This window comes from Acanthaster planci, linkage group LG12 (assembly GCF_054643075.1).
Source record: "Acanthaster planci isolate LZ-2023a linkage group LG12, COTS_SCS, whole genome shotgun sequence".
In the NCBI taxonomy this organism is placed as follows: domain Eukaryota; kingdom Metazoa; phylum Echinodermata; class Asteroidea; order Valvatida; family Acanthasteridae; genus Acanthaster; species Acanthaster planci.
Window position 1 is genome coordinate 16,432,925 of NC_141788.1, and position 14,069 is coordinate 16,446,993.

General features: G+C 42.2%; 1 protein-coding gene across 5 annotated transcripts in view; it reads right to left on the minus strand.

The window, feature by feature from the left end:
- Positions 1-10,953, minus strand: part of LOC110978456 (uncharacterized) — a 26,153-nt gene extending 15,200 nt beyond the window's left edge. Inside the window, exons 1-8 of one of the 5 annotated variants that reach the window (XM_087143851.1) lie at positions 10,563-10,953; positions 7,311-7,517; positions 5,759-5,869; positions 4,948-5,016; positions 3,395-3,505; positions 2,608-2,652; positions 1,055-1,165; positions 268-312 (exon numbers count right to left, since the gene is read on the minus strand). In XM_087143851.1, coding sequence (XP_086999977.1) covers positions 268-312; positions 1,055-1,165; positions 2,608-2,652; positions 3,395-3,505; positions 4,948-5,016; positions 5,759-5,869; positions 7,311-7,517; positions 10,563-10,565 — 702 coding nt within the window. In that variant the 5' untranslated portion in view covers positions 10,566-10,953. The remainder of the gene's footprint in view (positions 1-267; positions 313-1,054; positions 1,166-2,607; positions 2,653-3,394; positions 3,506-4,947; positions 5,017-5,758; positions 5,870-7,310; positions 7,518-10,562) is intronic. The other 4 variants (XM_087143854.1, XM_087143853.1, XM_087143852.1 and 1 more) reach the window with 4 other exon arrangements.
- Between the last annotated feature and the right edge of the window lie 3,116 nt (positions 10,954-14,069).

The window sequence follows — 14,069 nt, forward strand, 5'->3', positions numbered from 1 at the left end:
GCAATTGAGCGCAAACTTTTCCAACTTTTGAGATGCTCCCTTAACAGTAAAATCCACAGTTTTTGACTGCTTCAATTTGAGCTTGTTTATAAAGTTACACAATCGATGCATGGGGTAGATTGTGTCCTTTCTGCTTAATGCTCTCCAAATGGCCAACGAGAATAAATTCTTTCTCGTTCAATCTCATGCTTAAAAGCTGATGAAGTTTAATGCCTGACACAGCAATGGTACACGTACAAATAACCAGTGTGTTTTGCTTTCACTTACTAAGTCATGACAGGTTTGTAGTTCCTTCTCACAGCTTTTGACCTTCTGCGAATGGGACGAGATGAGAGAAACGCACTGACAGAGGTATCTGACTGACGAGAGTTTTCATATTAAGGAAAATGGGTATGACCGCGCAATTTCTGTGAAGTATACATGTGTCAATTCACAATACTGTCTTTTATTATCTCATACAGGACTTCAGCATGGTTTCTGTGCATTCCCTTCTGAAGGATAGATGTTTTTTATTTTTGCACTCCAATGTGGCGCAACGTATTGAAGCAAACTTCACACAACGATTCCTAAATAGTTCACTGAACTATATCTAATCACCAATGACTGGAGTGCATGTGAGTAAATCTGACTTCGGTTCATTAAGTTCATTTGACCAACTTTTTACCAAACTGTCCTTAACCCTAACCGCCAAGCATACTGTTTGGCTTACACTACACAATACTACAAAATACTAAGTAATAGTCTGAGCCTGAAGGACCTAGCGCTACAGATTACTACTTCTGGCTAGGTTACTTCCCTTGTTATTCGTACAGAGAACAATAAAGCCATGCATTCATGGTGCCACAGCACTGTATGGTGCATTGTCTTATGTATTGTATCTTATGGCTTCACAGAACAATAAGGTCATGTCCTTTTACAAGCGACAGCGCTCAGTACTTCATTTTATTACAAGTAGTAATTTGCAGTATTATGTAGGGTTAGGGCTAAAGGACGACAGCAACTCAGGAAATAAATATGTCAAACTGAGCGTGAATGAAAACACAAGACTCTTTACATCGTGGGCCTCGTTTGTATCATACATCCCATCGATGAGTATCTTGTCATGGAAATCTGCCAGATTCTGACGACACTGAATCAGATCTGTCCGACATTCCTCAAGTGGGTTCTGAAAGGTGAGCATTCACAAACATCCAGCAGGGATAATTTAAGCTTTTCATAAAGTAGGCAGCTTTGAATAAAATACAATTTAGAGAGCACCAAACATGTGAATATCAAACCAGGACTTAGAGCACCCACCAATCTGGATGACATGACATAAAAGCCAAGAATGAGCCAGTCCCATACTGTCTCAATTGAGGGCAAGGTCTTGAGTACAAAGCGCCTAATATCACGTACGTTTACTGCTCTAAAATGACGAATATCGAACAGGCTCATTGTCACCCCGTGCCAACAGCCCAAGGTGTACAAAACAACCCTTCAACTCGATGAGAACAAAATCTTCAATACAGCAAAAGTCTTCATCGAGGGAAACCCTGGGCTCAATGCCCCCCCAACTCTTAACCGCTTTGTGCTGGGGTACCTGGTTTCGGGCACATAGGCTTTATACACGAAACCAGGGAGATCGAAATTGGACAAAAGAGCTGTGGGCCTCGTATTAACAAAAGACCATACTCGGAACAAAAGACTGAGCTGCTGGAAATTGCCAACATTTTTTTCAGTTGTCGATAGTGGAGGAAATCCATCGTTGTTTTGAAAGATTACACCACTGTTTGTGGCATTCAGCGTACGCGGATTACCACCAAGGACAAAAGCACTCCAGTGCTGAGCGATACAATACCGCTGCATGCTAATCTGGCCCCTTTTGAAAAGATGCCAGCAGTGTACTGCACCGGTTTTAGGAACAAAAGAAAATTACATAACACCGCAGAATCTGGGCTCTTTTTACAAGGCAGCAGGCCTGGCTGAAATACTCGGGTGTCAATAGATGTTGTCTGTCAGATTAGAGTAGCCACCAGACAGTCATTCATGTGGGTGTAAACGTCCAGTAAATGAAGTTATGATTTTTTGAAGAGTTTTTGAAAATGGAAAATCTTGAAAATCCCCTTGTTTTACGTCATGCAACTTCAAATTACACCCGGCATTAAGTGGTTACGGAGCATCTCATGAGTGAGAATGGTCCATTTAGAACACCGTGTTTTCATTCTGGAATGATACAGCCATTCCATTGGGAACACAGCATTCCCACTGCCTCATAATGGTCTACATGCATCTGCAAAACGCAGACTGTTCCTGCCAACATGTGAATCTTCTAATGAAATGCTTTTGTTCCAGCGGAGCAGTGCAATTGAGCGCAAACTTTTCCAACTTTTGAGATGCTCCCTTAACAGTAAAATCCACAGTTTTTGACTGCTTCAATTTGAGCTTGTTTATAAAGTTACACAATCGATGCATGGGGTAGATTGTGTCCTTTCTGCTTAATGCTCTCCAAATGGCCAACGAGAATAAATTCTTTCTCGTTCAATCTCATGCTTAAAAGCTGATGAAGTTTAATGCCTGACACAGCAATGGTACACGTACAAATAACCAGTGTGTTTTGCATTCACTTACTAAGTCATGACAGGTTTGTAGTTCCTTCTCACAGCTTTTGACCTTCTGCGAATGGGACGAGATGAGAGAAACGCACTGACAGAGGTATCTGACTGACGAGAGTTTTCATATTAAGGAAAATGGGCATGACCGCGCAATTTCTGTGAAGTATACATGTGTCAATTCACAATGCTGTCTTTTATTATCTCATACAGGACTTCAGCATGGTTTCTGTGCATTCCCTTCTGAAGGATAGATGTTTTTTATTTTTGCACTCCAATGTGGCGCAACGTATTGAAGCAAACTTCACACAACGATTCCTAAATAGTTCACTGAACTATATCTAATCACCAATGACTGGAGTGCATGTGAGTAAATCTGACTTCGGTTCATTAAGTTCATTTGACCAACTTTTTACCAAACTGTCCTTAACCCTAACCGCCAAGCATACTGTTTGGCTTACACTACACAATACTACAAAATACTAAGTAATAGTCTGAGCCTGAAGGACCTAGCGCTACAGATTACTACTTCTGGCTAGGTTACTTCCCTTGTTACTTGTACAGAGAACAATAAAGCCATGCATTCATGGTGCCACAGCACTGTATGGTACATTGTCTTATCTATTGTATTGTACGGCTACTGAGAACAATAAGGTCATGTCCTTTTACAAGCGACAGCGCTCAGTACTTCATTTTATTACAAGTAGTAATTTGTAGTATTATGTAGGGTTAGGGCTAAAGGACGGCAGCAACTCAGGAAATAAATATGTCAAACTGAGCGTGAATGAAAACACAAGACTCTTTACATCGTGGGCCTCGTTTGTGTCGAACATCGCATCGGTGAGTATCTTGTCATGGACATCTGCCAGATTCTGACGACACTGAATCAGATCTGTCCGACATTCCTCAAGTGGGTTCTGAAAGGTGAGCATTCGCAAACATCCAGCAGGGATAATTTAAGCTTTTCATAAAGTAGGCAGCTTTGAATAAAATACAATTTAGAGAGCACCAAACATGTGAATATCAAACCAGGACTTAGTGCACCTACCAATCTGGATGACATGACATAAAAGCCAAGAATGAGCCAGTCCCATACTGTCTCAATTGAGGGCAAGGTCTTGAGTACAAAGCGCCTAATATCACGTACGTTTACTGCTCTAAAATGACGAATATCGAACAGGCTCATTGTCACCCCGTGCCAACAGCCCAAGGTGTACAAAACAACCCTTCAACTCGATGAGAACAAAATCTTCAATACAGCAAAAGTCTTCATCGAGGGAAACCCTGGGCTCAATGCCCCCCCAACTCTTAACCGCTTTGTGCTGGGGTACCTGGTTTCGGGCACATAGGCTTTATACACGAAACCAGGGAGATCGAAATTGGACAAAAGAGCTGTGGGCCTCGTATTAACAAAAGACCATACTCGGAACAAAAGACTGAGCTGCTGGAAATTGCCAACATTTTTTTCAGTTGTCGATAGTGGAGGAAATCCATCGTTGTTTTGAAAGATTACACCACTGCTTGTGGCATTCAGCGTACGCGGATTACCACCAAGGACAAAAGCACTCCAGTGCTGAGCGATACAATACCGCTGCATGCTAATCTGGCCCCTTTTGAAAAGATGCCAGCAGTGTACTGCACCGGTTTTAGGAACAAAAGAAAATTACATAACACCGCAGAATCTGGGCTCTTTTTACAAGGCAGCAGGCCTGGCTGAAATACTCGGGTGTCAATAGATGTTGTCTGTCAGATTAGAGTAGCCACCAGACAGTCATTCATGTGGGTGTAAACCTCCAGTAAATGAAGTTATGATTTTTTGAAGAGTTTTTGAAAATGGAAAATCTTGAAAATCCCCTTGTTTTACGTCATGCAACTTCAAATTACACCCGGTATTAAGTGGTTACGGAGCATCTCATGAGTGAGAATGGTCCATTTAGAACACCGTGTTTTCATTCTGGAATGATACAGCCATTCCATTGGGAACGCAGCATTCCAACTGCCTCATAATGGTCTACATGCATCTGCAAAACGCAGACTGTTCCTGCCAACATGTGAATCTTCTAATGAAATGCTTTTGTTCCAGCGGAGCAGTGCAATTGAACGCAAACTTTTCCAACTCTGGAGATGCTCCCTTAACAGTAAAATCCACAGTTTTTGACTGCTTTAATTTGAGCTTGTTTATAAAGTTACACAATCGATGCATGGGGTAGATTGTGTCCTTTCTGCTTAATGCTCTCCAAATGGCCAACGAGAATAAATTCTTTCTCGTTCAATCTCATGCTTAAAAGCTGATGAAGTTTAATGCCTGACACAGCAATGGTACACGTACAAATAACCAGTGTGTTTTGCTTTCACTTACTTTCACCACTTTACAGTCTGCTAAATTGTCATGACAGGTTTGTAGTTCCTTCTTACAGCTTTTGACCTTCTGCGAATGGAACGAGATGAGAGAAACGCACTGACAGAGGTATCTGACTGACGAGAGTTTTCATATTAAGGAAAATGGGTATGACCGCGCAATTTCTGTGAAGTATACATGTGTCAATTCACAATGCTGTCTTTTGTTATCTCATACAGGACTTCAGCATGGTTTCTGTGCATTCACTTCTGAAGGATAGATGTTTTTTATTTTTGCACTCCAATGTGGCGCAACGTATTGAAGCAAACTTCACACAACGATTCCTAAATAGTTCACTGAACTATATCTAATCACCAATGACTGGAGTGCATGTGAGTAAATCTGACTTCGGTTCATTAAGTTCATTTGACCAACTTTTTACCAAACTGTCCTTAACCCTAACCGCCAAGCATACTGTTTGGCTTACACTACACAATACTACAAAATACTAAGTAATAGTCTGAGCCTGAAGGACCTAGCGCTACAGATTACTACTTCTGGCTAGGTTACTTCCCTTGTTACTTGTACAGAGAACAATAAAGCCATGCATTCATGGTGCCACAGCACTGTATGGTACATTGTCTTATCTATTGTATTGTACGGCTACTGAGAACAATAAGGTCATGTCCTTTTACAAGCGACAGCGCTCAGTACTTCATTTTATTACAAGTAGTAATTTGTAGTATTATGTAGGGTTAGGGCTAAAGGACGAGAGCAACTCAGGAAATAAATATGTCAAACTGAGCGTGAATGAAAACACAAGACTCTTTACATCGTGGGCCTCGTTTGTATCATACATCGCATCGATGAGTATCTTGTCATGGAAATCTGCCAGATTCTGACGACACTGAATCAGATCTGTCCGACATTCCTCAAGTGGGTTCTGAAAGGTGAGCATTCACAAACATCCAGCAGGGATAATTTAAGCTTTTCATAAAGTAGGCAGCTTTGAATAATACAATTTAGAGAGCACCAAACATGTGAATATCAAACCAGGACTTAGAGCACCCACCAATCTGGATGACATGACATAAAAGCCAAGAATGAGCCAGTCCCATACTGTCTCAATCGAGGGCAAGGTCTTGAGTACAAAGCGCCTAACATCACGTACGTTTACTGCTCTAAAATGACGAATATCAAACAGGCTTATTGTCACCCCGTGCCGACAGCCCAAGGTGTACAAAACCACCCTTCAACTCGATGAGAACAAAATCTTAAATATAGCAAAAGACTTCATCGAGGGAAACCCTGGGCTCAATGCCCCCCCAACTCTTAACCACTTTGTGCTGGGGTACCTGGTTTCGGGCACATAGGCTTTATACACGAAACCAGGGAGATCGAAATTGGACAAAAGAGCTGTGGGCCTCGTAACAAAAGACCATACTCGGAACAAAAGACTGAGCTGCTGGAAATTGCCAACATTTTTTTCAGTTGTCGATAGTGGAGGAAATCCATCGTTGTTTTGAAAGATTACACCACTGTTTTTGGCATTCAGCGTACGCGGATTACCACCAAGGACAAAAGCACTCCAGTGCTGAGCGATACAATACCGCTGCATGCTAATCTGGCCCCTTTTGAAAGGATGCCAGCAGTGTACTGCACCGGTTTTAGGAACAAAAGAAAATTACATAACACCGCAGAATCTGGGCTCTTTTTACAAGGCAGCAGGCCTGGCTGAAATACTCGGGTGTCAATAGATGTTGTCTGTCAGACTAGAGTAGCCACCAGACAGTCATTCATGTGGGTGTAAACGTCCAGTAAATGAAGTTATGATTTTTTGAAGAGTTTTTGAAAATGGAAAATCTTGAAAATCCTCTTGTTTTACGTCATGCAACTTCAAATTACACCCGGTATTAAGTGGTTCAGGAGCATCTCACGAGTGAGAATGGTCCATTTAGAACACCGTGTTTTCATTCTGGAATGATCCAGCCATTCCATTGGGAACGCAGCATTCCAACTGCCTCATAATGGTCTACATGCATCTGCAAAACGCAGACTGTTCCTGCTGACATGTGAATCTTCTAATGAAATGCTTTTGTTCCAGCGGAGCAGTGCAATTGAACGCAAACTTTTCCAACTTTTGAGATGCTCCCTTAACAGTAAAATCCACAGTTTTTGACTGCTTTAATTTGAGCTTGTTTACAAAGTTACACAACCGATGCATGGGGTAGATTGTGTCTTTCATTTCTCCTTAATGCTCTCCAAATGGCCAATGAGAATAAATTCTTTCTCGTTCAATCTCATGCTTACAAGCTGATGAAGTTTAATGCCTGACTCACCAATGGTACACGTACACACAACCAGTGTGTTTTGCTTTCACTTACATTTATCCCACCAGTACCCCGCATCGTCCTGCTGACGGGGTCAAAGTTCAGCATATCTGTGTGGTCAAGGTGGCCTTGACTAGGAAACTCTTCCCCAACAGGATCCAATTCAGGGGCTTCTTCTTGTCCCTCGCTCCTTGAGACCAACGTAGTAGCCATGCCCAACAGAACAATGGCCAGCGAACAGAGCAGCATATTAGGGGATGCCTGCATTTTTAACACACACAAGGTTTGATCACAGAAACTGGCCTATCTACATGTGTGTAATAAGGGTGAGAATTTGCGTTTAATTTGAAAACATTTAGAAACCTTTCCCATACAGTTTAAAAGTTTGGCCAACACGTTACAGAGGCTGCCACTGCCTAACTTAGTGTTTTCATACATGCATAATTATACGGTAACAATGCACATGGTCCAACCAATGTAAAATGTAGATTGATGTTGGGGCATTTAAAACAAGCAATGTTTATTGTTTTAGAATCCACTTCTTTCTCCAAAAGTACATGGAAGCCGAAAGAGAAAGTGTTCCAAACATTAGATTACATTTTACATCGTTTGCAATAAAAATGAACACCAGATTGCGGCACTCAGAATGTCAAACCTCTAAAATGGGCGGTTCCGTTTAAGCATTTGGGAAAACTCTGTGAACGGATTGTTTAAACGTGAAAATGGCCCACCCTTATTGTGCATGTCTTACGACAACTTCAAGCAGTAAACCTGTACTTTATTTGCTGTGCAACAAAATGGGCCTTGCTTGTGCTTTATAAGGAAAAAGCAGATATACAAATAAACAACAGTGACAAATTTGGGACTTCTGATACCAATTTATGTACATGTTCTCATGACATTTGTATTGCATTCAAACATGTCGGTCAATCTTACTGCATGATTTGTCAATAAGTCTGCCATCAGCCTGTTCTTTTTAATTCACAGCTGTGAAAGATAGTTTGTAAAAGGAAAGTAACATTGCGGATTTCATGCAGAATTGACCAATCATGCAGACTGTTCGGTCGATCATGCAGATTGGCTGATCGCTCCCAACCTACAGTGTACATTGTATCTAAGTTATAATACTGCCCATTTCATCAAAACCTGGCTGCTATTACAAGACTTCCTGGAAAGAGTTCCATATATATATGTAGTTATTATTTTCCCTTGAAATGTTACGATTGCTGTCACAAAGTGACAACACGTCCCAAAAAAGTAAAATTTAGTCACAAAAATGCCAAAGTATTTACATGTACTCAGAAAGCATAGGTTTTTCAGACATGTCTCATGGGTGTGTGCACACTGACATCAAGTGTTGTCTGTATATCAAAGTCTTTCCAAATATCTTGAGAGAACTCCATAATGTTTTCAGATAGAACTTGGAACTAAACCTTCCTGATTTTGTGTCATATGCGCAAGTATGTGTTTCTCTGCTCAGCACAATCTTTATTCCTAGTCTTATGCTATCCCGGGTGGACTCCCTGACCGTACAACGTTACGGAGGTTAGTCGTTACGGTATAAATGAAATGAAAACTAGTGGCCAACATGTCCAACCTGGGCTACTCTTCCGCAAATTTATTGTACGCCTAGCGGGATCAGGTCAACTCGGACCCAAACCAACTCGGACCCATTCCAACTCGGACCCATGCCAACTCGGACCCAGGACCAACTCGGACCCACGCCAACTCGGACCCACGCCATTTCGGGCCCACTTCGAGTCAACTCGGACCCACTGAGTCTTACGGTTGCATTACACCAAATACGCGCCCGTACTAGACCGAAATAGCGCCGACTCTTGAACCTCCGAGGTTGGCCTTCATTTTTTTCGCTGGAAATTCAAGATAATTTTTTTTCCACTTGAAATTCAAGATTATGGCCAGATTGATCACTTTTCGTTTCAATTTTATGAACTTTTTTTTCGCATTTTCCCGAAGATACCCCCTAATAGTAGTAAAACTATGCGCTCCTATGAATGTAGCCGCCTGCCTCTATCCAAAATAGGCCCGCATTGTGGGGCGTTTTGTGAAAGAAATACTCTGAACCGGAAACTATTAATCCTAAATTCGGGATTTATATAAATAAGTATGATCCCTCGTGATTATGGCACTATTAAAGGTCAATGTTCGTGACATTGGTGTATGGTTGTACGTATGCAGCATCTCTTATGTACATCAGAAGGCCTATCTGTGGCTTTTTATTGCAACAAAAACTTTGGGGGCTGTTTGGTGAAAGTTCATTCGATTTCTGCTGGTGATCTGGAGTGCCAAAAAAGAAACTTCGGCGAAAGGGCGTCAATGATTTGGTACTGTCAATCACACTCCAAAAGCTGCTCCCATTGGTTGTCCCAAGCTCCCACTCCCCGATCATAGGGTTTCAAGAATGGAAGGTGACAAAATCAGTCTTTATGGTTAATCACGCAAGTACCTCGGCAGCTAATACCTGATTAAGATTCCAGATTACAAGCGGCAAATAAGACATCATAGGAAATGTGCCTCCATAAAAATACGACGCTTGTCGGTTACTTATCACTTGTTCCAAGACATCACTAATATCAAATCTAGTCCTGTACGGTTTTTAACCACCATGCCTGTTCAAACTCGAAAACGGAGAAATTCTGGGAATCCTGTGCCACTGTTTCCCTGCATAACGTTTAGAGAGGACGTTAAATCTCGGCAGCATGCAGTGCAAAAGTGTTATTTACCAAATGCTTAAATGTAAAAGTGGACAAAATAAAAATGCTTAAATGTAAAAGTGGACAAAATAAAAATTTTCAACAAGTTAATCACGCTCCTTGGGTTGGGTCCGAGTTGACTCATGGTGGGTCCGAGTTGGTCGTGGGTCCGAGTTAGTATTGGGTCCGAGTTGGTTGTGGGTCCGAGTTGGTCGCATGTCCGAGTTAGTATTGGGGCCGAGTTGGCATGGGTCCAAGTTGGTCGTGGGTCCGAGTTGGCATGGGTCCGAGTTGGTATGGGTCCGAGTTGGTTTGGGTCCGAGTTGACTCGAAACCCGCCTAGCTAGGCCTACTCCCTCCTGAGTGTACATGTACATGATGTACATGTACGTCCAGGCCTAGGCAAATAACATGAACACTTTACAGCAGAATCTCGATCGACCGAGTGGCGTTCTCTTTTCACACTGTTCTCAACAAAAACACTCTATCCATATATAACTTAAGCTGAGACTGTTCTTGAATTGGAAATTTCATAAAAAGGTGAGCAAAACATTTAACGGTAAAGGCCAGGAGGGCTCCATCTAATACTAACCATTCCAATCGCAATAGAGACATTTCACATTAGCGCCGTCTGCGCATATCTGCATCGAAACCGAGGCTCTCTGTGTTGAGCTTCGCTGCCCGGCCGGAGTCCACACAGTACATGGGTTGTAGCTCTATGGTACATGTACATGTACATGGATATCCGGTTCGTAAGTGTGACGTCACTTCAGTTTAAACCACGCCCACTGCACAAGATACACGACCATCGCAGGTACGTTAGTTCGCGGTCAATTGTCGTTATGTTTTCTTTTGATTTTACGTGTCGAGTCATCCTGAAAGACTCTTCCTCAAAAATTTGCAGCCTGAAAAGTCTTAATTTAATATACCTTTATGTATTTTGTGTCTTAACTCCTTACTTTCAATCGTCTGATCGTATTCAGAATTGAAGCCGACACATACAGCCTCGTTTTCAAACGCAGAACTGCGCAGATCGACGCTAAAATTGCGTCGTATTGGGATTTCCCGAACATGTATTCCGTCGACTCACTACAGACTAGTCTGGGGCTCCAAGTTCCCATCAGAACGTGTGGCAGTGCGACTGGGGACCACGCAAGTTATGTTTATGTGTTTTTGTGTATTTTGGTTTCGGGTCAGTCCACTCAAGCAGTAAACAGTAGGCCTGTACAATAAGCATTGTTTAGGGCTCAATAGCATGCAAGTAAATATCCTTGGGGTTTCTCAAACAAAAATTAAATTATTGTTTTTTTAATAAATTTTCCAATTTCTTTTCAATTTTTAGGGGTTAACAAATTACTTTTTAAAATGTTCACACAAAACAAAATCCGCCGCCGAAAAGTGATCAAGTTCCGAGTTGCACGCAGCCATTCTTCCTAATGAAGCCCCTTTCTCAGGTCCTTGGGATTTTTCAACAGTATTTTTTTTATCCGATCTGCCCTCAGACGGAAGCCCAAAGAACTAGGGAGTTGATCCTGGCAAGGATGTACACAGTCGAGCCATTTGGGAAGCTAAATGTCCTTTTTCAAAGGAAACGGGGGGGGGGACTTATGATGCTAATGAGCTTGGTTGGAGAACTGTCAGCACCCTTTGCTACAGAAGAACCACTTGTTTCCCCCGCTGCTGTTCATGGTTAATTAGACTTTTGCAGTTTTATCCTCGAAACTTAATTCCACGGAAAGAGCAAAAGCAGAATGTTGAGAGCATGTAAAAACTTAATTCCATGGAAAGAGCAAAAGCAGAATGTTGAGAGCATGTAAACTTCGTAAAATGAGGCGTTGTCGTCGAAAAAAAAAGATGTGTAATCTCCAATGAATGCAACATCAGGCCCATAACTTGGAAGATTGCACTTTGTGCGTTTCCGCGCTTCCCATGTCTGTTTTGATTTTCAAGTTTTAAGTGGAAATGTTTTTCTGGAGTGATATATTTTTTTTTCAGGAAATAGGCCCAGGTTCTGTCGTGTTTCTTCCTTCAAGTTCGGTTTCTTTAGAAAGGACACTTCCAGGCTACTTCAGTTTACAAATCTGTATAGGGCCTAGATAACACAAGATAGCATCGCTGGATATTTATCTAGCGCTTAAGGCTGTCTTGTTTTCTCCCTGATGGAAGGAAAAACAAAGTTCAGATCTTTCAACTTGGCATGGACTGTGTTTGGGCAACATTTGACCACCTGAATAATCGATTTTGATTGCTTGTATTTGATGGCAACGGTGGGCGATAAACAGCTCCGAGTCGACAGTGGGCGTACTGCACTTTTCCGCCTCACATAACGAGCCTCAGTTAGGGCGGGGGGCACTGCAGTTTTGTCAAAATACTTGAACTTTTGCAGCGTCTTTTACTTTGTATTGTAGGTCCCTACGTCGTCTTTAATTTCCTCCATTTTTGAGTGTTACATAAGTGTTACGAATGTGGTTTTCCTGGACTTCAATCGAATTTGACCATTGCATAATTGAGGGCCTACAAAGAAATGAAAGTGATGCATCCAGAAATCTACACGCGAAAGGCATCTCCGTAAACACTACTGAGAAGCATTCAACTCCTAAGTGACACATTAAACAACGTAAAAGAATGTAAAATAGTGTTTCTTGAATGCTCCATGGGCCAATGCTCTGCCTACAGTACGACAGAGGGCGCTGGTCTACGTAGCGAGACGTCACGATATTGCAGCACCCATTGCACCAAATCTTTGAGCGCACAGCCCGCGGGGGCACTATTAACTTTGGGCGGGAGGTGAAACCCAAATTTGGAAGACCCCACATGCACAACTGTCTTTAAAAACAGACGTAAGACAAAGTTATAAAAAAAATCTGAAGGTCGTGTCTGAAGATATACACACCATCCGAAATTTTGGCTTGGCCCTTTGGGAGACCTGGGACACTGACCCCCGATGCCCACAGATCGGCCAATGAACTTGAACTTCGCATTACGTCACACAGATTCCGTCTTTCACATCAACTGTACAAACCCAACAACGCGTACTGAGTTATGTTGCATGATGTCCTCGTTTGCAAGGAGCCTTAGCTTTTGTACCATGTGGGTCGATATGCCGGCTTTCATTTACAACGTTGTAACTTTACATAATAACCCGAAACTGTCATATTCATTCTCATAAAACGCTGACTGGTTTGATTTCTTCTCCATACTAGCAGAATAGCCTAGCCCAGATCATACGACGGTGACAAGCAAATTTAACCGTCGAAGTTTGTCTGTCTAGTTTTTGACGTGTTTGTCCTACCAGACTGTGTCGAACAAAGCCTTAATGTCTGCCCGGTAGATTTATTTGGTTTCGATGGAGGCGCACAGGGAATCGTAGTAGGTGTCCGGTGAAGTTACTCATCCCTGCTCCGGACCTGTTTTCCGGGCCGGTACGTTCAGTCATCGTCTGGTGGTGACCTACTTTCGGACTGAACATGATACAGCAAAATTCCACTTGTGCTCACAAGTAAAAAAAATTGTACAACAAACAGCATGAGAAGGGATCTGGTAAAATCACTTTAAAACATCAGTTTGTTGTTTCTATTTTCAGTGTATAATAATAGACAATTTAACGGCAGCCGACGAATTTGGACTGTACACAGTCTATATTGACCATTTCAAGGTGGAATCCACCTGCTAATCCTTTAGTGTTGACCATTTCAACGCACCCCTCCAATCTACAACCCGTTGCAAAAATCACAAAATGACACTGTTTTTAGTAAACGCCAATCCCCGCATTGTTACGGCGGGTACAGAAAGCCTGAATGAAGGCTGAAGTGCACGCAGGCGCTTTAAAGGTAGATGATAAAATGAAATAACAGCAGAAGAGACCACAAGAAGGTCGATCAATATTTTATCCAGAAAATCCCAGCGCAGTAAACCACAGTCCCACCGGGAAAATCACAACGCAACTGAAAGTTATTTATTAATGAATCTAAATAACCGTCAAGCACGCCTTGCCCCAGGGGGCTGCTGAGACTTGATACAGGCAAACCAAAGAGTCTTCCCGCGGAGTGGTTGCCCAAACTGTGAGTTTATTGAACAGATCTCTGCGTGACGTGGGTTT